Here is a 21,619-nt window from a genome sequence, read left to right on the forward strand (position 1 = left end):
ATAGTAACTGAATGAATGTTATATTTCAGAGGAATGGACCACCAGCAAGAAAAAGGTGAACCACAAGACCAAGCAGGTGAGTGGCATTCGCATCGCTAGTGTAGCAGTTTCAAGCGTTTCCAAAATATTTTCGAAGTTTACTTGAAAAGGGATATGGCGAATAATTCATGATAATCGAACTTGAATTTCCAATTGCAATTGAAACTTAAATTGCATTTATTACATGCGTAATACATAAAGAGACTGCTTGAATTTTTAAATTGTATGTAGATGCGAACTCCATTATTCAATGGAGAGAAAGCCGATCAGAGTAGTCAGTATACGAGAATAGATTTAGCTACGGACATCACTAATATGCCGCATATAAAAATCACCATTAGTTATCATTCGTTTGCATGGAAAAAACCTGGAAAACAAAATTTAAAATTTAAAGAATATGCCAACCATACTTAGAGACCCCAAAACTCCTCCTCCTTCGTTTCAGAGTAGCATCAGTGAGTGAGGTGATGCCACAGCTTTTGGCTCCAGAGAGAGGACAAAGGCTTGAATCTGTCAGAAAGGAGTCAGGATTTCCCGCTCAGCTGGCTCAGCAACCCGCTACAACGTGCCCTGCCCGGTCGTGCATGCAAGACGTCAGAGTAATAGTATGTGTGGAGCCGCTGTCGACACCGCGTCATTGCAACAGATTTGTTGCTCTCTGTAGAGGTGTCCATCACTTGCTTGGTGTCTCCCCTCCATCCAACCCTGAAGCTAGCAAAAATGAAATGCAGAAACACCGACGAAACTAAATCTCCTTCAAACACTAATTCGAACCAAAAGACCAAAGCACAATACAAAAAAAAAAAAAAGCCAGAATCCCTGCGAAACACACAAACAACAAAAAAAAATCGCTGTCACATGCACATTACCAACATCCCCGACATAAACTCCAGGAGAAATTACGTAAATCACCACTTACAGTTATCAAGACCTGACCTCCTGTTCTTGGCAGAAACACAAATAACAGTTACTTTCAACTGCACTTCACCTTCTAGGTCCAACGTTCACACTTCATGATCATTTCGCCTAAAGGGCGACGACACTTGTGTGCTAGAATGCATAATTTGGAATCGCTTGTTTGATCGCCTGAGCCTCAAGGTATTCTTACCGTATTTAGTGATATTCATCTGCTGTATTTTCCAGTCTTCAAACTCCGAAGACTTCTCTGACGTCCTCCCCTTCCTATTCACGAAGGCCGACCTTCTATAATCCAGTTATTCAAATAATAAGGGGGCATCTCGAGCAATCTTAATGTCCACAACTTCAATACCACTGACGAAGCTGGACGTGATTTGGAAGATTTTCCTGTAAACAATGACATGAGGCAAATCGAACATCTACTTACCCAAATTGCTGATAATTCGTCTCCACTTTACCAATACTCTTTGATATCTTTTTAACGACTTCATATTCCACATACTCTGTAGTGGTCATCTCTCATCTTTTCATCTCAGATGAAAGCTTGTTGAAGATTCCCCTCACAGAGAACGCTCTTCCTCCAGTCACCCTGAATCTCGTAATCTCGTTACCTTCAGCACTACAGAGATGCGAAATAGAACTACCACTGGACTTTTGCCATTGTTTTCCACTGTCTGACTATTTCTTCAGGTGTTTAAATCAAGAAGAATATGTGAGTCACAAAAAAGTTATCTTTCTTTGCACGAAGTCCTTCATTCTCCATTCCATCCACAATAGTTGTTGACTTTCTAATTTACAGTCTCCTTTTAATTAACAATGTCTATTTTAAATGTTACTTTCCTTTTATTCCTGCTATTTTACATTCAAATGAACATTTATTGCCAATTCACATTCGTGACATTATTTCCAATCTCACATTATTCCAACAGAAAGTGTATCAAAATAATTGAATGGAAAAAGAATTCAACACAGTGCTGTGGCTTGCAATGAGAACCTCAGCTTCGTACTCAGCCTATAAGAAAGCACATACTAAATGCAAAACAACTAATGGTAACTCGAAATCTGACTCCATAAAAGCCACAGCAGAAAACCTTTGTCTAAATGGGAGCCGTACATTCTGGTCCCTTGAAAGCCATGGAAGCAATTTTGCACACTTGCGCTTGCACGATACAACACTTCACGATAAAGCTCACCAATGTAAGTGGGTCATCTATACAGGAGTTGGATCAAACTACTCCACTTTTTTTTCTTCAAAAGTCCATCAGAAGAATACCGAATGTCCTGGCGACTAAATTTCGTCTAAACCTGACACAGTCTGTCAAGCTCTATTCAGATATGTTCTCCAGAGCTAACACCTGTCCTGCATCGTCTCCACAATCTCTTACACTTCGCCGGTACTTGTCTCAGTGCATGCAATCAACCATATTTCCAGTTTATTCCCCTACCAGAAAAAGCGACATAAACATCTTACATCTCATCTTCCTTTTTACCCTCTTTTACCTTGCGGTCTCGAGGATTTATTAATCATCGGACCTCAAGCCGTTCACAGGATAAAGTGGTCAGCCCTACGCCCGAGTGTATCCAATGTCCTGTAGTGTTGAGTTCTCAAGGCTGGTTTGCCTGTTTGTGGGATGAAAAACCCCAGATAAACTGGGGAGAAAAAACCCTGCTGTCCACGCCCAAGACCAGCTAACTTGGCTATGGCCGAGGAAGATCCTTCAGCTCTTCATGTCACCGACAGGAATCGAACCTAGGACACTCCTTCCCCAGGCATAGGGTTGCGAAGCGCACAGCCACTAGGCTAACCGAGCGGACATTATACATATAGGCAAAATACTCCAATATTATAATCCAAGTATAATATAATTATACTTGGATTATACTCCAAGTATAATTATATTATGATCTTCATCTATTTGATTAATCAACATATGAAACATGTAGACAAAATCAGGTTTATTACTGATGTATATAAATAAATATTTAATACATATTTATTATAAATATATATATATTAATATTTATTTATTAGATAAATAAATATTTCAGACGATCTATAAAGAGGTCGTAGATATAAAGGCTGGTGAATGCATCTAACTGTATGTGTAGGTTGACTGTAAATGGAGAATGCCAGGGATCCATCTGGCTGGCCTGTAATCTAGGAATGGAAGACTGCTGTTTTCCTTTCCCAAGGTAAACTGGATCCTGTGGAGTGTGTCCAGGCTATGCGGTAAAATGAAAACACATAATCCATAAACCGAAACCCATGTGTGTGTGTGTGTGCGCGCGCGCATGCGTGCGTGTTCTGGTTTTCGTATATACCCTGCCCATGTGTTCGTGGATCTCATAATTTCTCACGCATGAAAGATGAAATGGTGAAATTTCACGAATTATTGGCGGAAATGAACGATTCCGTCCTACTTTCCGTGCCCGTGCAGTAGGGGAATCTTTTTTTTTTTCCATAGAATAAAGAAGCAAAAGTGGTTTCTTTATTCTCTACTTCGTCCCACAAGGGCAGCAATGAAAACAGCCCACTGGCCTGAATGACTTTTTAGGAAATGTTTCACGAGATGCTAATTTGAAAATAAAGCTCCATTTAGGGACGTTTATTATTATTATTTATTATTTTTGGTAAATATGCGCCCCTATTGCGTTCAGCAATCTTTTTTTTTTTTTTTTTAAGATTTCTTAATTCTAAGGTTATTATTTTCCTCTCATCGACCTTTGACTTAATTGCATCTTAATTTGTATGTCGCAGCACTTCTGTGTGAGATTCTGGTTCACGCCATGCAGCGCAATATTCCTAGCATTTCTGTGGTCTGCAGCTGTTCATTCGTGCGCGGCCCGTGGCATCGGTATTTCTTTTTTGGCATCTTTGGGTGTAAACACTTCGGGGATTTTCTATTTTAAGCAACTTCTGCGTCACAGCATTTCTGTCGGGAGCTGGTTTTCAATTATGCAAACATGCGCGGGCAATCATGCATTAGTAGGATTTCAGAATCAGCTTTCCATCGATGTTAAAATGACTCTCTTGTAGTGTTCGTTTATCCCAAGCATTTTTGTGTTCGATAGCGTCCAATGATCACATAACTAACGTTGGATTGCATTTCCATATTGTATATCGGTTCATTGAAGCATGGACGACTTTCCCAGTAGCTTTTTTAAGGTTTAACTTGACTTTTCATCACCCACCACCGTCTTATAATTGCTGCCGTTTCCTTTACAAAGCAGTGATGTTGTTAGTGGTTGTATGAAGCACAGAGAACTCATAGTAGCGCTACATACTGAGCATTTCTGTGCTTTACAGAAATTCACTGACGTGCGCCACTCGCGTCGGCATGAATTTCTGATTTTAAACGCCGTCTGCATTTCAGCGATGCTGTGTTCGCATTTCTTTATCACGAAAGTGTTATTGAATGAAAAGGTGATTGTCTGCAGCATCATCGCTTTCGTGTTGCTTAAAGCATATGTCGTGATATTTTAAATGAGTTGACAAAAGCGTGTACTCTAGTAGATATTGCATGGGGGTTACCTCAACAGCGCATTGTGTGAAGTTTTCTAAACAACTGAACTTTTTTTAAACAACTGAATGCCTGAAAAAAGGCTTTGAACCTCAAGAAGTTGAATGTGAAAAATCGTCGAACCTCAAGATTGTGAATCACTTCAGCTCAACGACCATTCCTTGCGATATTTGTACCCTATTGTTTAAATCAGCGCCTTGCAGATAACTTAGAAAGTTATCTACATTGCAGATTTTGCTTAGAAATATCACCATTTCAGAAATTTTTATGGTCGGGAAAGCAATCAATTTGACCAAAAGTCGTTGATCTTCACGAAGATGGATATGAAAAGTCATTGAGCCTCGAGATCGATTACACGAGAATGTGGTTCACTTGAGGCTCAACGACCATTCCTTGAGATGCGTTCTGCTATTCAAACTCAGCTCCACTGCAAATTAGTTGCTTGGAAATTTGTGCTGGAAAGCTGTTATTTTGCTTTGAAAAGCTTTCACAATATGGAAACGTCTCGTTCGTTATTTTATGAAAAGCCTCAAGTTGGTTCCACGAGTACGACCGCTATTATTCGATGCGCTAAAGTGTAGAGCATTATGATACATAGAAATAAAGCATTTCCTGGACTGCCTTCTGAACCTCCTTTAGTTCTGACTGTTGGTTAACAACTCAGATGACGACTAGTCGTCCTCGATATTCTGTCCCGTTTACACCACCTTCAGTGTTTGGAGCGCCTTTTCTCTTGGTGCCTTGTCCTCTACCTTTTTCCCGATCTACAAATTACAAGATCCATTTTCTCAACAATCTGTTTCAAAGTGAAAATCTGACAGTGTCAACTTCTGTTCGTACTAAACCCAGCTTGTTCTTCTCCAAGTTGTCCTTATCAATTTTTTTCTTAGATTCTTCTCAGGCAGTTATGAATAAATCGTATCGGTATTGAGTACTGAAATTTAGATGTAATTCCCACGTTTAGTTTTGTGATACTTTTTATAGATGACGAGATCTTATTCGATCATCTGCAATTCGACTTCGTGTATCCGAGTTCTGCAGCGTAGCCACTGTAACACTTTTATACTTCCAGATCTGATAATCTCTGGGAAAATATCTATTCTAGTTCCTTTTCAGGATTATCGGTTTTCTATGGCTTTTCGTACTCGAGTATTGATATGTACACTGGTGTGCAAAAGCAAAGGACGAACTGCATTTTTACCTATATATTAACGCATTTAATTACTACAGCCAAATGTGGACATCAATTTATTACCAGAATACTAATAAATTATACTACACAAAAATATGTTATAAATTTCTTACAAATTAAATTGCAATACGTTTTTGCCCAAAGTATCAAATTTCGTAAGAAAGTAGTTAAGGAATTAATGTATAGAAAATATCCGTAGATAAATTTCACTACGGAATATGTCCACCCCGAACCGCGATATAGTTATCATAACGTCGAACCATGCTTAGCACCAAATGATTCAGGAGTTCTTGAAGCAAACTGGCGACATTCCTTCAGAGCAGGGTTTCCCAAACTTTTTCTAGAAATTTTGTAGGACGGAATCCTGAAATTTTCACGGAACACTTTGGTTATTTTGTATTAATTAATAATTAATTGTTAGTTTAGCCGATTTTATTACTCATTAATATGTGATTATTGATTATTAATTAATAATTAATTAAACATCATTCAATTAATTTGTGCTGATTTTCATTGCCATATCCCATTCTGCTCACCAAATATTTATAATATTATAAGTACTTACGAGTGAATGCAGACTGTCTCCTGTGTGCTGGTAGTTTTCTCCTCCTTTTGTACGTCCTGGAGATCGCTTTGTAGGCTGGAGGTGGATGACTCACGATCTGTTGCATCATAAACACCTTCAATAAGAGATTTATTAATATCAAAATTAAACATAGTGCCTTGTCTCTTATTCGTATTAATTTTAACTCTGTATTCCTATTACTTTAAAAAAAATCACGGCACTCCGGTTTCAGAATAAGCACTACACTGCAATACGAACTTGCGAAGAAAGTATTCAGTAGTAATAGATTTTAGAATCGGATACAGACTACCTCGATCTTCAATTTCAGTGGAAAATTTTTTATATATATTTCCTTGCTGATTGGTTACTAACATTTGCAACAGATGCTATTTCTTTCAGTTTTGAGAACAGAGGATATGCCGCCCATTGTTGTAATCCCATTGCAGGCAATTTTTAAGACCGCTCATAAACAGCGTATTCCTTTCCCGAATGTCGAAAGGTTTCGATGTGTGAAAATTAACGATACACCGATGTTATTAGGCCTTTGGGTCTGAGCTTTTCGACATATTCACGAATATTATTATCCTCGGAATATTTCTACTATAAAATATTTATTCATGAAAAATGCTTAGAAAACTAAAATGACAAATTCCCTGAGAACTTCTCGCGGAACACCTATTCACCTTCCGCGGAACACAGTTTGGGAAACCCTGCTTCAGAGGAAGGATAAGGCCTCGTTTGTTTGTTTGTTTGTTTGCTGGGAATTTCGAGCATGAATGGGTCCCAATTGTGTCCCAAACATGTGCTACGGTACCCAGATGTGGGGAATATGCTGGACACTCGATTCGTTAATATCCTCGTTCAGCAAAAGAATCTCCACTGTTCGTGTATGGTGTGGTGGAGCACCGCAAGCATAAAAATGAATTCTTCGCTGCAGCACCACGGAATAATCGAACATGACGTTGAAGAATTTCGTTGCAATATCGTTCACCAGTCGTAGTTTCTTATTCCAGCACTTGTAGCTCGGTGCGTCCATTAAGCGTAATGTATTCCCACACCATGACCCCAGCACCACGTATCCATCTCTTTCAAGAACATTCTCGAGCTGGTAAGCACTTTTACTCCACATCCAGTGTTGTCTAGAATCGGAGGAAAGACTGAAACGACTCTCATCTGTAAAGAGTCCATTAGCTCACTGGTGCCTTGTCCAATTTTTATGAACACAACACCATTGTAAACGTGCTCTAAGATGAGCTTTGGATAAAGCGACGCTGTCTACAGGCCTTCGGGAGTATAGGCCTACTTGTCGCAGACATATTGCCACACTCTGTCGAGAAATCCGCGTACCTGTCCTTGAATGGAGCCGGCTTGCAAGCTGACCTGCCCTGGTACATCGATACATTTATAGCCAAACATGTCTTCATGTTCCGTGATAAAGCGAGGGCGATCTATCAGCAAGCGTCTGGAACCCATTTCATTGGTTTGAAACGCTATCCAGAGCCCGGATACAACGCTATGTGAGATTCCTAACTGTCTGGCAATATCAGTAATTCTACTGCAATCCTTCTACAAACTTTCCAATAATTCTTCTCATCTTGAAATCATCTACTGATGTCTGCGACATTAAGGACATTCAGGTTTGCCAGTTTATTCCTTCATGAAAAGAGCTTCCTTTAAACCCAGTTCGCTTAGAGCAGCCTTTTTCCTTCTATCCTGTTGAGTGCTACTACGTGACCACTTTGCGCGAGATTAGAAAATTTGAATTTACTCACTTTCTACTCGAAATCGTCAGTTATACAAATGGACGCAGTCTGAATTTGCAATCTGCAGAAATGGAAATGTTGCTCCTTCGGTTTCGAACACCATCGTAATTCAGACTGCATTCCTCTTGACTATCATCCATCACTGTTCTCTTCGTTCTTGTTTCATTTAGTTATTACTCCAGTCTTCTAGATTATATTAACTGCAATATTCATTTCGCCTTTGTGACCAATGTGTCTTTTGACAGTATTCCTTACTTCGTTTTCTTCTTGTTGTTCTATTTAAGAAGTCTGTTAATTCTTCTTTAACAGTCACGACAACATTCACTTTGTTATCTTTCAGATATCTATCTCATATATTCTTACCAAAGGCTTCTCTAGACGTTTCTTTAAATGCTTTTACACATTGCGTTGTTATCTTACATTTGGTCTTCATTCTGCCAGGTTATAAAACACTGATTTAGTTCACCAGGAACTTTCTTTATGCTCTTTTAATTTCTAGGACGTTTTAAACTTCCTGACTCCACCAAGGAATCATACCTTCTTGTCCTTTCACACCACTTGACTAGCCATAATGTTTGTTTTCTTCGGAACTTGCTAATGAGTGGCCAAGGTTTGATTCTTATCTTAATTTTCTTCTTCTTCTTCTTCCTCTTTTAGCTTGCAGTGTCGGGGATTTTTCTACATTTAACCGTTACCGTAACTCGAGGATAGGTGGTTAGCCCTATGCCTCCCGGTATGTGCTGTGTCTGCAGATGCGTGTGTTCGTCTCCTGTCTCTTCCACATATTGTCATTAACATTCATGGATGTAAATCCGTGTGTTTGCCAGTTCTGGGGGACGAAAAACCCGAATTTCCGGGTGTAAAACCCTCTACTTCCGTATGAGACTCACTAACTCATCTTTAGTCGAAAGAGACCAGATGAAGGTTCCTCGTGTCATTGACGGAAATCGAACCCAGGTCTTTCCGACCAAAGGGATTCGTGTACGCCGACTGAGCCATGGAAGCTCAATCTTCACTTTCTTTTTTGTTTTCTTCAATCAGCTGAAGCTTAATACCTCTTGAAAATTTTTACAAACTTTTCTCCAGAAAATTATATTCAATTTTATCTGCAGAAAGATCGCTTCGTGTTTCGGATTCTCTGAATCCACTTGTGTTGTCTCGAACAACTGGGAATTGCTAACAACAGTAAGACAGCCGATGCCTGTCTTTATTTCTCGCATCTTCTCTGCATATGAACTGGCGAACATTTTCATGCTGGAACGAGGGGTTGGTAATAATAATTAGTCCTTGTACTAAACAGAATTTTCCAAATTTTTCCCGAAACATTTCTTATGCAAAGGTATTTATTTCCTGCCTTTCTATTAAGATCTTCCAAAAGGAGCAAATTTTTTTCCTTCTTATTCTTTTTCTGTCAGCTTCTTTCGATGATGAATCGAAAAATTCTTTGACTTCTTTCTCTGTAGAGCCTTCTGGGAGCCCACAGACACAAACAAGAATCACTGTCCTATTCCACATTTTGATATTTGCCGCATCATTCCGTTTCATACTGACTTACCCCTGATCTCCTAAACATAACACGCGCAAATTGTGATTTAGAAGAATCTCATCTTGTTTGTTTCGGTAGCATCAATTACGGATTGAATTAGTATTTCTCTGGTTCTTCTGCTATTTCTTTTCCGTTGATCATTCCTGTTACGTTAATCTTGAATTCTGCCAATGGAAATTTGCAATTTGTTGCAGAAGTGCGCTTTTTATTATTCCCCTTTTTCCCTGACGAAAACTTGTTTTGTTTACCCTGACCACACCCAGGTGATGTAATTTCATCAGTTTCCTACTAGCATGAAATAAGATAATGCTGTAACGTTTTTATTTTGGCTTATGCCGATCACTTTACAATTTGGTCGAACACACCCACACCACCAGCCTCACCTCGAACTTCCGATATCAGGGTAGACACCTTCTGATCGTGTGCAGCACGAAAATATGAGCGTTAGACATTAGGTCACAAGCTCAGTGCGAGTCTCCACATTCCTGAAATAGGCACGTGGAAGGATCATCGCAGATATCTCGCTTTGGCATTTAAGCGACCACTGACATGTCATTTATATCCGAAATTAGAGGCATCGAAGGAGGTGGAATTTTATGCACAACAGAAGACAAATAACCTTGTAATGCAATTGATATAAACTCAAAGCTGAATATACTGTGGATTTTTTAAAGCTATCTGGAAGGCACTTAACTCTTAGTGGAATGGATCCTGAGGTGGTGAGATTCTGGACTGTGAATAGAGTGAGTTGACATACGCTATAGCGGAACGAAAGCAAGACATACTAAAGTGATCCAAGACGAGAGTTTTTTTTATATGATAATGTACATTTTGTGTGTGTGTGTGTGTGTGTGTGTGTGTGTGTGTGTGTGTGTGTGTGTGTGTGTGTGTGTGTGTGTGTGTGTGTGTGTGTGTGTGTGTGTGTGTGTGTGTGTGTGTGTGTGTGTGTGTGTGTGTGTGTGTGTGTGTGCTGAAAAATCATTCAAAATCTTAATCGACTCGAAATAAATGTACTTACCCGAGCTCCTCGTTATTGTTTTAATGATATCCCCCAATAAGTGAATCTGTGGAACATTTCCATTGTGAGAGAACCATTAGGAAGAAGAATAAATATCAAGAATAAGAATCTAAATGTCTGAAAAACTAAATATGTAAATTTTAACTTGCGAAATACAACGGGCAAAATGAACTTCACTGCACAATGAATTGGAATTGCAGGACAAATTCAAATTGCAACTGCAAGGAAATAGAAAACGTCAGTGTGATAACGTACTCGGGATTAAAAATTGATAGTAATTTAAGCTGGAAACTGCATATTACCGATGTCATAAATAAAGTAAGGATTATGTTAAACAGACTTTACTACCTAAAATGATTCTTAAATTTAAATATGCTAAAAATATTATATTCTGCCTGGATTCAAAGCCATAATATGCAATATGGCATATTAAGTTGGGGAGGAATCTATCGCACTACGCTGAAACCTTTAGACTCAGAATAAAGCAATTAAAATCTTAACTAGAAACGAATACAAGGATGCTGAAATGTGTAATAAATACACCATACTAAATATACTGTCCTTTAGATATTTATACGTCTATAAGGTACTACTATTCATAAAACACAACCAGATCCACAAAAGAAATTGAAAATGCCGTCAAAAGCCTGGAATAGCAAATCAACACACCCATAAAAGTGGTCACCTCTACTAAAACCGTTCTTATGCCCAACCAACTACCCGAAGACATCATGTATTTAATTAGAGACAAAAACAAAAACTGCAAGGAAAAGTTATCATAACACCGTGCACCTCAAGACAAAAAGATTCTCAAACAAACTAAATAATTCAGTCAGAGAAGCACTTAAAGCTCACAGGAACGAAACATACGAAGCCAAATTAGCCTCTATATCACCCGGCGAACACTCCATCTGGAAGATATTAAGAAGTCTCAGAAACAAAAACAAATCGCTTCCCCCACTCAAGTTAGACAGGGGCCTAGTACAGTACACACAGACGCAGAAAACGCTGAAGAGATAGCAAAAAAAAACTAGAAAAATAGTGTAGCCCTGCATACGACAACTTGGATATCAAGCATGTCTACAAAATCCACTTCCATGTCAGACATGCACTAAAACTCACCGACACCTGCAACAACCTGCAAACACCTCACCAGCGGAAATCTATGAAGTCCTAAAGAAGCTAAAGAATAAAAAAGCCCCTGGCCCTGACGGCATAACAAATAGAATTGTTAAACTGCTGCCCCGAAGAGCAGTCGTACATCTCACCACAATAATCAACGCCATGTTCAGATTCAACTATTTCCCCTCCTATTGCAAAGTTGCAGATGTGGTCTCAGTGCATAAACCAGATAAAGATCCACACCTGCCTGAAAGCTATCGACCCATCCACCTAATCTCAAATTTAGGCAAAATTACAGAAAAAATATTCTCTCCAAACTCCAAGCCTCAGTAAATGAGTTAAATATCCTTCCAAAGGAACAATTTTGCTTTCAACAACATCACAGTACTACTCAACAAATTCACAGGCTAATTGAGTACATCACCACCGGCTACGATTGGCACCAGCACACTGGAGCAGTCTTCCTCGACATAGCAAAAGCTCTTGATAAGACATGGCACTTTGGATTATTGCACAAGCTCATCTCAGGAAGCATACCATCAAGAATAGTCCACCTAATTAAATCTTACCTCCAGGACAGACACATATAAGTCAAAATAAGAGGAATAGTTTCAAGTCAGCGACGGATCTCAGCGGGAGTTCCCCAAGGTTCCCTACTGGCACCGATCTTATTCTCGATATATATGGCACACATCCTGCACAACCCAATGCCATCCATCTTAGCACTCTATGCGGATGACACAGCAATACTAGCCAGATCTCTACAGCCACATCTCATCACCAAAAAACTGCAAGAAAATCTACTAAAACTAGAACAATGGTTCTCCAAATGGAGATTACAAGTGAATCCCCAAACGAGTATAGCGATACTTTTCACCAGAAGATTGGCAACTCCCAAGGGATACCTTTATCTATTCAACACCAAAATCCCCTGGCAAACAGAAACAAAATATCTTGAGGTAACACTGGACAAAAGATTAACTTTTAACCCACACATCAAAGCCTTATGCACGAAAGCATCTAAAACCATCGCACAACTTTACCCTCTAATAAACAGAAAAAGGAAGCTAAATACCAGAATCAAAGTATTCCTCTACCTGCTGACGATCCGCCCCATACTGACATACGCATCTCCCACCTGGAGTCATACATCCAACACCAACATCCTCAGGCTACAGAGAGTGCAAAATAAGAGTTTGCGCGTGATCTTAGACTGACCGTGGTTTGTAAGAAACGTCCAACTGCATAGAGACACAAACATCCCTTACATCTACTCCTTCCTTAAAAACTACAGCGGCAAAATTCTTCTCCAAGACCTCTACACACCCCAACGAGCTAGTGAAACAGGCAGCAAACTACGACGAAACTGACCTCTTCAAACACAAAAGGCCAAAATCCATCCTAACATATATAGCTCCGAAAGCGAATGAAGAAGCAATACGCAAACATTGTACTTATTTAGCGCCAAAAGTATTCACTAACTTTAACAATAAGAAATGAAACTAACCCAATCAAATACAAAACGCTAATCAAAGAGTATTTATTTTCCCACAGAAATGAGGAAGCTCTGTTCAAAATAATTGTATAAATGATTGTTTTTTAGCATATTTCTATTTAAAGATCCAGTCTCATGTGTAAAACGTAAAAAAATGAAATGCTATTTAACTGATTTGTTTTATTTTGTTCCTAATTAATTGTTATGCAACTTTCTCTGTACATATTAGCATGTCTCCTCTGATTTTATTATGTAATTATATTATAATAATATGTAATATGTATATTATATGAATGTGCATATGTGTATATAATGAAAATGCATTACACATATTTTTGTAACTTTATGCATATCGTAACCTGGATGAGCTGTTGCTCTTACGTTACACACGTGATTGTTTCAACATTTTGTACTATTATAGGAAGCTTCCAAATAAATTTTACTAGTGTTAAGAAAGAACATCAAAAAACATGGATTTTTTTTGTTTGCTTGTTTTAAAACATGAATTATTACAAGCAAATTTGTCACTTGCATAGCCCTTCATACTAAAAATTCTTCACTGTTTATCATAAAAGTTAAAACTAAACAACAAAAAAAAAAAACACTTGTTTAGAAATTTCTACGTAATGTCGGCCTGGCTGGCCGAGTGGTTAGCGTATCCGGTTTTCAGCCGAAAGGCTACGGGTTCGAATCCCACCGTGGGCATGGATGTTTGTGATTGTCTGTGGAAATAATATTGGTGGCCGGTAGATGGCGTTGGTGTAATTGCGGTTGGTGGAGAGTTGTAAAGTGGGTACCTTCCCTCGATGGGTCTTTGGACTCCCTGGAGGTGTCACGTAATAATAATTAAATGAAACAAAAATACTCCGTTCGTTCTCTCTGCAGCAATTCGCCAGCTGGAAAAATCTCTTTGCCACCGGCGAGCGCTCATTTGTCGAGCTGAGGAACGCGCACACTCTTCACCGTACTAGCAAAGTGTGTTCTCCGACGATCTTCACCCTTAATTCTGGCCCACTCACTTTTTTTTTTTTTATTTCAGGTGGAAACGCGTGTGCAGAGGCAGATCGTCATGGAAGACGGCAAAGTGATCGCTGACAGCGGTCCTCAGGTCACCACGAAGACCACCGAGGATAACAAGACGGAAGAAACGGAGAACACCGAGGTACGAATTATTGCTTTTCCTCCCTTCTTAACATCGTGACGACGCACACGAGGGTGATAAATGCGAAGATTATTCGCCCACCGTTTGAATTTCGGGTTTTACAAGCATTTTTTTTTTTTCCTGCGTGGAAAAAAGAAGTGACTTAAAGTAGTGTGAAAGATTGCCCTAACTTCTTCCTCGCTTCTATATTTACAACGCTGCTGGTCAGACAACCTTCCTTTTTTTAAACTAATGTAACCGTGAGACAGCTGAACGGCAAATGCACACAAGTCGGTTAAGGCGTTTATCACCTTAATAGTTATTTAAAGATATTTCTCTTAGAAACTTACGGAAAATATAAATGCACAAAAATACTCTTAATATTCTAAGAGAAATATCGTAAAATGAATAAAAAAGTGAATTTTCTTTCTTTCCTTCTTTTACAGAATCAAAAGAAATAACCCTTAACCCTGTACATATCAGCAATAATCTTGATTACAGCTTGTCACTGTTCCGCTTTCCAAAATTATATACAGTATGTATGTTACGGTTAAAGTGATAAATCCGGTTATTATTAATCACCTTAACCGGCTAAAGTGAATAATTCCTAGAGGAGTCTGGTAAATGTAATAAAAACATGTTTATAGGTTTTATATATAGTTTTCATTCTCAATAGAAATTATAACAGCGTAGGTTAGGTTAGTTTAAAATGAAAAAAAGTAAGGAAAGTACTTCTTTTGCATTCAATGAAATCAGAAATCATTATAAACTAACATCTGTGAACATTTAACTAAACTAAACTAACCTGGATGTCGCATGTCGAACCAGGGTGTAGTCGTAGTTTGTCGTGGGCAGATTAACGGGGATGAAAAATAAACGTTGTTGTGGGCCGAGCTTAATGACGGGCAGATAAATGGAGATATAGATAACTCAGTGAGGAACTGTCAGTGTTTTTCTCCATTTGATGAGGAAAGAGGTACAGCAACGAAGTTTATCGAATATCCCTATTCATCTGCCCACAACTTTTATTTGTTATCCCCACTTATCTGCCCGCAATCATTAGGCTCGGCCCACAACGACGTTTATTTTTCATCCCCGTTAATCTGCCCACGACAAACTACGACTACACCCTGGTTCGACATGCGACATCCAGGTTAGTTTAGTTTAGTTAAATGTTCACAGATGTTAGTTTATAATGATTTCTGATTTCATTGAATGCAAAAGAAGTACTTTCCTTACTTTTTTTCATTTTAAACTAACCTAACCTACGCTGTTATAATTTCTATTGAGAATGAAAACCAATATATAAAACCTATAAACTTGTTTTTTTTACATTTACCGGACTCCTCTAGGAATTATTGACTTTAACCGGTTAAAGTGATTAATTCTCGTAAATTATTCACTTTAACCGGTAATTATTAATAATAACCGGATGTATCACTTTAACCGTAACATATATATATATATGCAGGGTGGCCATAAATTAACTTTCCCTCTTTGGAGGTATCTGTAGCTAAAACTATACACGGAATGAGACCACATTTTTTATTCAGACTTTCGAAGGCATGGGGAGATGAATTCCATGAAAAAAAAAAAAGATTCGGTACCAAAAGTCGCCGATAGGGGAAATTTTGGCGGAGCCGAAAGCAGCCAAATATTTGCAGTAAACGCAGGTAAAAAGGATTGTACAAATTTTACTGTGCGTACGTGAGAGCAGCGCCACCAATTCCACTTAAAAAGGGATTGGGAACGTTCAGGCAGTTATTCGAGTGACTGACGAATTGTGCTCAATATGTGTCCTACCTTGCCTCAGCGTGCTTTACTTGTTAAGTTGTTTTACCTTAAACAGTGCAATAACGTAGCGGCCCTTCGGGAATTTAGAAGGCTTCATAACCTGCGTACAGGTCCTATGTCAGCTGTAGTACTGAGAGCTATGATTAAGAAGTTTGAAGAAACTGGATCACTATGTCGCACACCGGATGCAATTTGTTGTACACAAGAAAGGTCCTCACACTGAAAATCGTGTATGTGGTCCAGGGGAACCCTGATTCTGATGAATAAAACATTATTGCCTGGGAGTTCAATCACTACATTAATTTCTGTTTCTCTCGCAAGTTGTTTTAGTTTAATTATTATTATTATTATTATTATCATTGTAACGAGCCACATAACCAGTTGGAATGAGTGACGCCGCTGTCGCTTACACCGTCAAAATGTTATTATTCCATTTTATCTGCCTTTAATGTAATTATCCGCTTGCTTTCGGATCTGCCAGCGCCAAAATTTCCCCTATCAGCGAAATTTGGTAATAAATCATCTTTTTTTTTCCACGGAAATCATCTCCCCGTGCCTTCAAAAGTCAGTATAAAATTTCGTCTCAGTTCGTTTATTGGTTTTAGCTACAGATGCCTCCAAAGAGAGAAAGTTATTTTATGGCCACCCTGCATATACAATCTAACGCAATGCGAACAAGTTTGTGAGAAAATTAAGTTTAATAACAAGGGCGTATGGATTTAGCGGCTCGGGCGTGCATTTCGATCGCAAGACATTTAATGTCCAGAGAAATAAGAATTGTTTCTCAAATGCATGCCCATTCGCCGAGGAATACGAAAAATTGTCAAAACTCAAATCTCATGTGAACAAGTTCATGTTTTCCTAAGTGCCATCCTAGTTCGATGAATGGTCAGCATATTCTCTCTCCCACCTATGGGCTGCGGTTTCGATTCCCGACGTGAGCGTGGATGTTTGGGATTGTCTTTAGGTGGGAAATGAATGTCATCGCCTGGTGTGAGACAACCGCCTCGTATATTGGAGGCTGAAGTGGCATGAAAAAGGTCCATAAGTTTGGTTTCTAGATTACCGGACTGATTACCGGACTTTTTGGGTTAAAAATACAATATATATATATATTGGGTCAAAGGGTCAAAGGATGGGCTGGCAATTTGGGATTTAGCGGACCAAATTGTATTCTTATTTGCTTAAACCAATATACAAAATGATGGTACAACATGGCAAAATTTCATGCCGGCTGGGGCGTCGCTCGATTAAACAAGGCCCCCGTTGTTTTCGCCAGGAAAGTAGGGCGAACAGCGAAAAGTCAGCTACTGGAGCAAATTTGAAAGCATATCCAAACTCAACATCACCAGAGTTAAAGATCGGTACTATCACCATAAGAAGCCTGAATGGCAAAGAAATGGAGCAAGCTGAGGAATTAGATAAGTACCAGATCGATATAATCCGGGTGACTGAAACAAAAAAGACAAAAACTGGTGAGATCTTCCTGAGCAATAAATACAAAATGTTATGTTCAGGCAATGACAATCAAGGAAAAGGAGTAGCCATAGTATTCAACACTAAATACGAGGCTAATCTTCTTGAATGGCAGTCAGTCTCAAGCAGAGTAATGTGGGCAAATATGAGAATGGGGAACTGGACAATGAGACCTATTTGTGCGTATGGTCCCACAGAAGGTTCTACTAAGGTAGAAGTGGAGGAATTTTTTGATGCTTTAGAAAAAGCAACTGACACAATGAAAAAGGAAAAGTTGGTCCTTGTTGGGGATCTAAATAGCAGAGTAGGAAATGATTGTCAGACATACAAAAATATTTTGGAAAAATTTGGAGAAAAGAGCAAAGCTAATAATAATGGCAAATATCTGTTGGATTTCTGCTCAGAACATGGACTGGTTATTACTAACACCATGTTCCAACATAAAAATGTGCACAAATTCACATGGAGGGAAGAGGCTAGGAATAAGAACAGTCTCATTGATTATGTTATTGTTGATAGTGATGTTTTCTCCCTGGTGCAGGACACCAGAGTGTACAGAGGGTTTGAAATTGGAAGTGATCACTGTTTAGTCTTGAGCAGGATAAAATTGAATTTCATATTGAAAAGAATAACATGTAAGAAAGTTTTAAAGCGAATAAAAGTTGAGCAGCTCTCAGATGTGAACTGTAGACTAAAATACACAAAAAGTATTGAAGTAAAAATGAAAGAGTTTAAGAACAAGAGCCAAAACTTGGAGATTCAGTGGCTAACCCTGATTGATTCCGCCAGAGAGGCATGTGGTGAGGTTGTCTTCAAGGATAGAAAAATCAGATCTCCAATGTGGACTCAGCAAGTTAAAGAGGCAGTGAAGGAAAAGAAGAAAGCATATCAAAAGTTCCTTGCAAATAAGTCAGCTTGTGCTCTTAAAGAGACAAATGTAAGAAAGCGAAACACTGTGTAAAACTAGCTAAACAAAAGTCATGGGAGGACTTTTGAAAGAACACAGAAAATAAATATCAAGAAGGTGGCAAAATATTTTGAAGGCTGTTGAAGAAGCTTATGAATGGAGGAAAGAGTGCTGTAAAAGGAGTTAGAGATGTTAAAGGTGATATGAAAACGGGAGAAAAAGATATCCTTGAAGTACGGAGTAATTACTTCGAAAAATTGCTAAATGAAACAAGCAGTGATAGCACAGTGGTAAAAAAACACTCAACACGCATGCAGTCAGGAATTAGTACTTGAAATTAGTACCCATATATAAAATGGGAAATAAAACCGAATGTGAGAATTACAGAGGTATTTCCCTACTGAGTGTTCCTGGCAAGATTTATGCAAGTATACTTGAGAAACGGTTGAGAAGAATTGTGGAAGAAAAGCTTGGTGAAGATCAAGCTGGATTCAGGCGAAATAGAGGCTGTCAGAATCAGATCTTCACTTTACGACAAATAGTTGAGAAATCATAGGAATATAACAAAGATCTGAGTTTATCAAAGATCTATAAAAATTTAAGTTTTATAGATCCGGAAAAGGCATATGACAAGGTGCCAAGAGAGAAGCTATTCAATACGCTGCAGTTGTATGGTGTCAATGGGGCATTATATCAAGCAATACTTAGTCTTTATTTGAGTTGTAAGTCAGCAGTTAGAATTGAAGGAAGTACAGGAAGATGGTTTAATGTTAAATCTGGTGTTGAGACAAGGATGTACATTATCCCCTCTGTTATTCATTATCTATATGGATCACATTATGAAGGAATGTGGTATTAAACCTGATATCAAAATTGGAGATGTTAATGTCAGCTCTTTGCTTTATGTGGACGATGTTATACTTCTAAATCTTCCTCTTCTTCTGCAGCTTCTCCCACTTAAGTGGGTCACTGCTGATGATGAGTCTCCTCCACATCTTCCTGTCTTGGGCTGTCACTACATCCAAGTTCTTCATCCTCAAGTCCTCTTCTACCAGCTGCCTCCATCTCTTCTTTGGCCGCCCATGCTTCCTCCTTCCTTGCAAATCGATCTGCATGACCCTTCTTCCCACATATTCGTCCTTCCTCCTCATCACATGACCCAACCGTCTCAACCTTGCCTCCTGTATCTTCGCTCCTAAGTTCGTAGCTTTCACTGTTCCCCTGACATAGTCATTTCTCAGACGACCCTTTCTGGTCACACAGCACATCCACCTAAGCATTCTCATCTCTTCTACTTCCATCCTGCTGATGTTATTTTTCCTCAGGGCCACAGTTTCTATAGCATACGTCATAGCTGGCCTCACTACTGTCCTATAGATTTTGCCTTTCAGATTGATCGACACCCTCTTATCGCATAACACTCCAGCCATCTCCCTCCAGTTCCTCCAACCCGCTTGTATCCTGCATCCCGCTTCCGTCTCAGCTCCTGCATCTTTTTCTACTGTTGAACCTAAATATCTAAAGTCCCTCACCTTCCTGATGACATTTCCTTCCAGCTCCAGGTCTGTCTCCTGGCCGCCGCCCACTGTGCAACACATATACTCTGTCTTACTTCTGCTCAGTCTCATACCCCTCTCTCTTTCAGTACTTTTCTCCATCTTTCCAGTTTATTTTCCGCTTCTTCTCTTGAATCTACACACAGCAAGATGTCATCTGCATACAACATTGTCCAAGGCACATCTTCTCTCACCTCCTCCGTCACCACATCCATCACAATGTTAAACAGAAACGGACTAAATGCTGACCCTTGATGCAAGTCAACTGTTACTTAAAAAATTTCTGTCTGTCCCAGACAGGTCCGAACACTTGTCTTCACATTTCTGTAAATCTCCCGCACCAACCTGATATATTTCTCCGGAAACTTCTTCTCCCTCAGACACCACCAGACTTCTTGCCTTGGCACTCTATCGTATGCTTTCTCCAGATCAATAAATGCCAGATGTAGCTCCCGTTGTTTCTCTCGAAACTTTTCCATCATCTGCTGTAACCCAAAGATAGCATCTGTTGTTGATCTACCAGGCATGAAGCCCAATTGTTCCTTTGCAATCTCTACCTCCTTCCTCAATCTTCCATCAAGAACCCTTTCTAGGATTTTCATTGTGTGGGACATCAACTTTATTCCTCTGTAATTTTTACAGTCTTGTGCATCCCCTTTACCCTTGTAGACGGGGACAAGAGTACTCTCCCTCCATTCCTCGGGTATATTTTCCTGTTGGCAAACTTTCATGAACAGGTCCCAAAGCAGGTCAATTCCCTCTTCCACAGTACCTTCCATGCCTGCACTGGAATCCTGTCGGGGCCCACCGATTTTCCATTCCTCATCCTCTTCATGGCCTCCGTCACTTCCACTCTACTGATGTTCTGCACCATCTTCTCTGTGAGTCCTTGCATTTTCCTCATTCAAAAGTCCCTCAAAGTATATTCTCCATCTATTTCTTATTTTCATATCCCTCCATAATACTCTTCCTTCAGCGACTTGGATCTGCCTCACATGTAAGATGTCCTTTGCTGCTTTGTCTACATTTCGCTAGTTGGTATAGTTTTTTTCCTATCCTTCCTTTGTTTCTAATTGATCATACAGATCTTGATATGCCATGACCTTCGCCTGTGCCACAACTCCCTTGGCCTCTTGCTTTCTCTCTCTGTACACTTCTCTGTCCTCTTCCACTCTTCGCTCGTCCTACTACTGCTTTGCCTTCCTCTTAGCTGTCACTGCCACTTGTACATTATTATTCCACCATCAACCCTCCTTCTGCTCTCTAATCTTTCCAGATGTCTCGCCAAGCACCTCGATTGCACCGCTCAGGATTACTTTTCAATTATGTTTCCACCAATCTTGTAAACTTTCCAGTCCATTCGAAATCCTCTCTAACACCCTCTCCCTAAAACGATTCATCACACTCTCTTCTTTTACGCGAAACAACTTAATTGTCTTCATCCCATGGTTTCCAGAGGTTGTTATCTTCGATCTTATTTTAAAGTCTGTGCACAGCAGTCGGTGTTGCTGTGCCACTTGAAGACACCGAAAAAAACATTGAACTCAACAGACACTCTAAAGCTAT

General features: G+C 39.3%; 1 protein-coding gene across 2 annotated transcripts in view; it reads left to right on the forward strand.

The window, feature by feature from the left end:
- Positions 1-21,619, forward strand: part of LOC150107851 (uncharacterized) — a 92,224-nt gene that overhangs the window by 60,467 nt on the left and 10,138 nt on the right. For both annotated transcript variants that reach the window (XM_090391594.1, XM_090391595.1), the window contains exons 4-5: positions 30-76; positions 14,219-14,341. In XM_090391594.1, coding sequence (XP_090247720.1) covers positions 30-76; positions 14,219-14,341 — 170 coding nt within the window. The remainder of the gene's footprint in view (positions 1-29; positions 77-14,218; positions 14,342-21,619) is intronic.

The sequence above is a fragment of the Typopeltis vanoorti genome, chromosome 4, assembly GCF_054136105.1.
Source record: "Typopeltis vanoorti isolate ZY-2024b chromosome 4, IOZ_Tvanoo_1.0, whole genome shotgun sequence".
In the NCBI taxonomy this organism is placed as follows: Eukaryota; Metazoa; Arthropoda; class Arachnida; order Uropygi; family Thelyphonidae; genus Typopeltis; species Typopeltis vanoorti.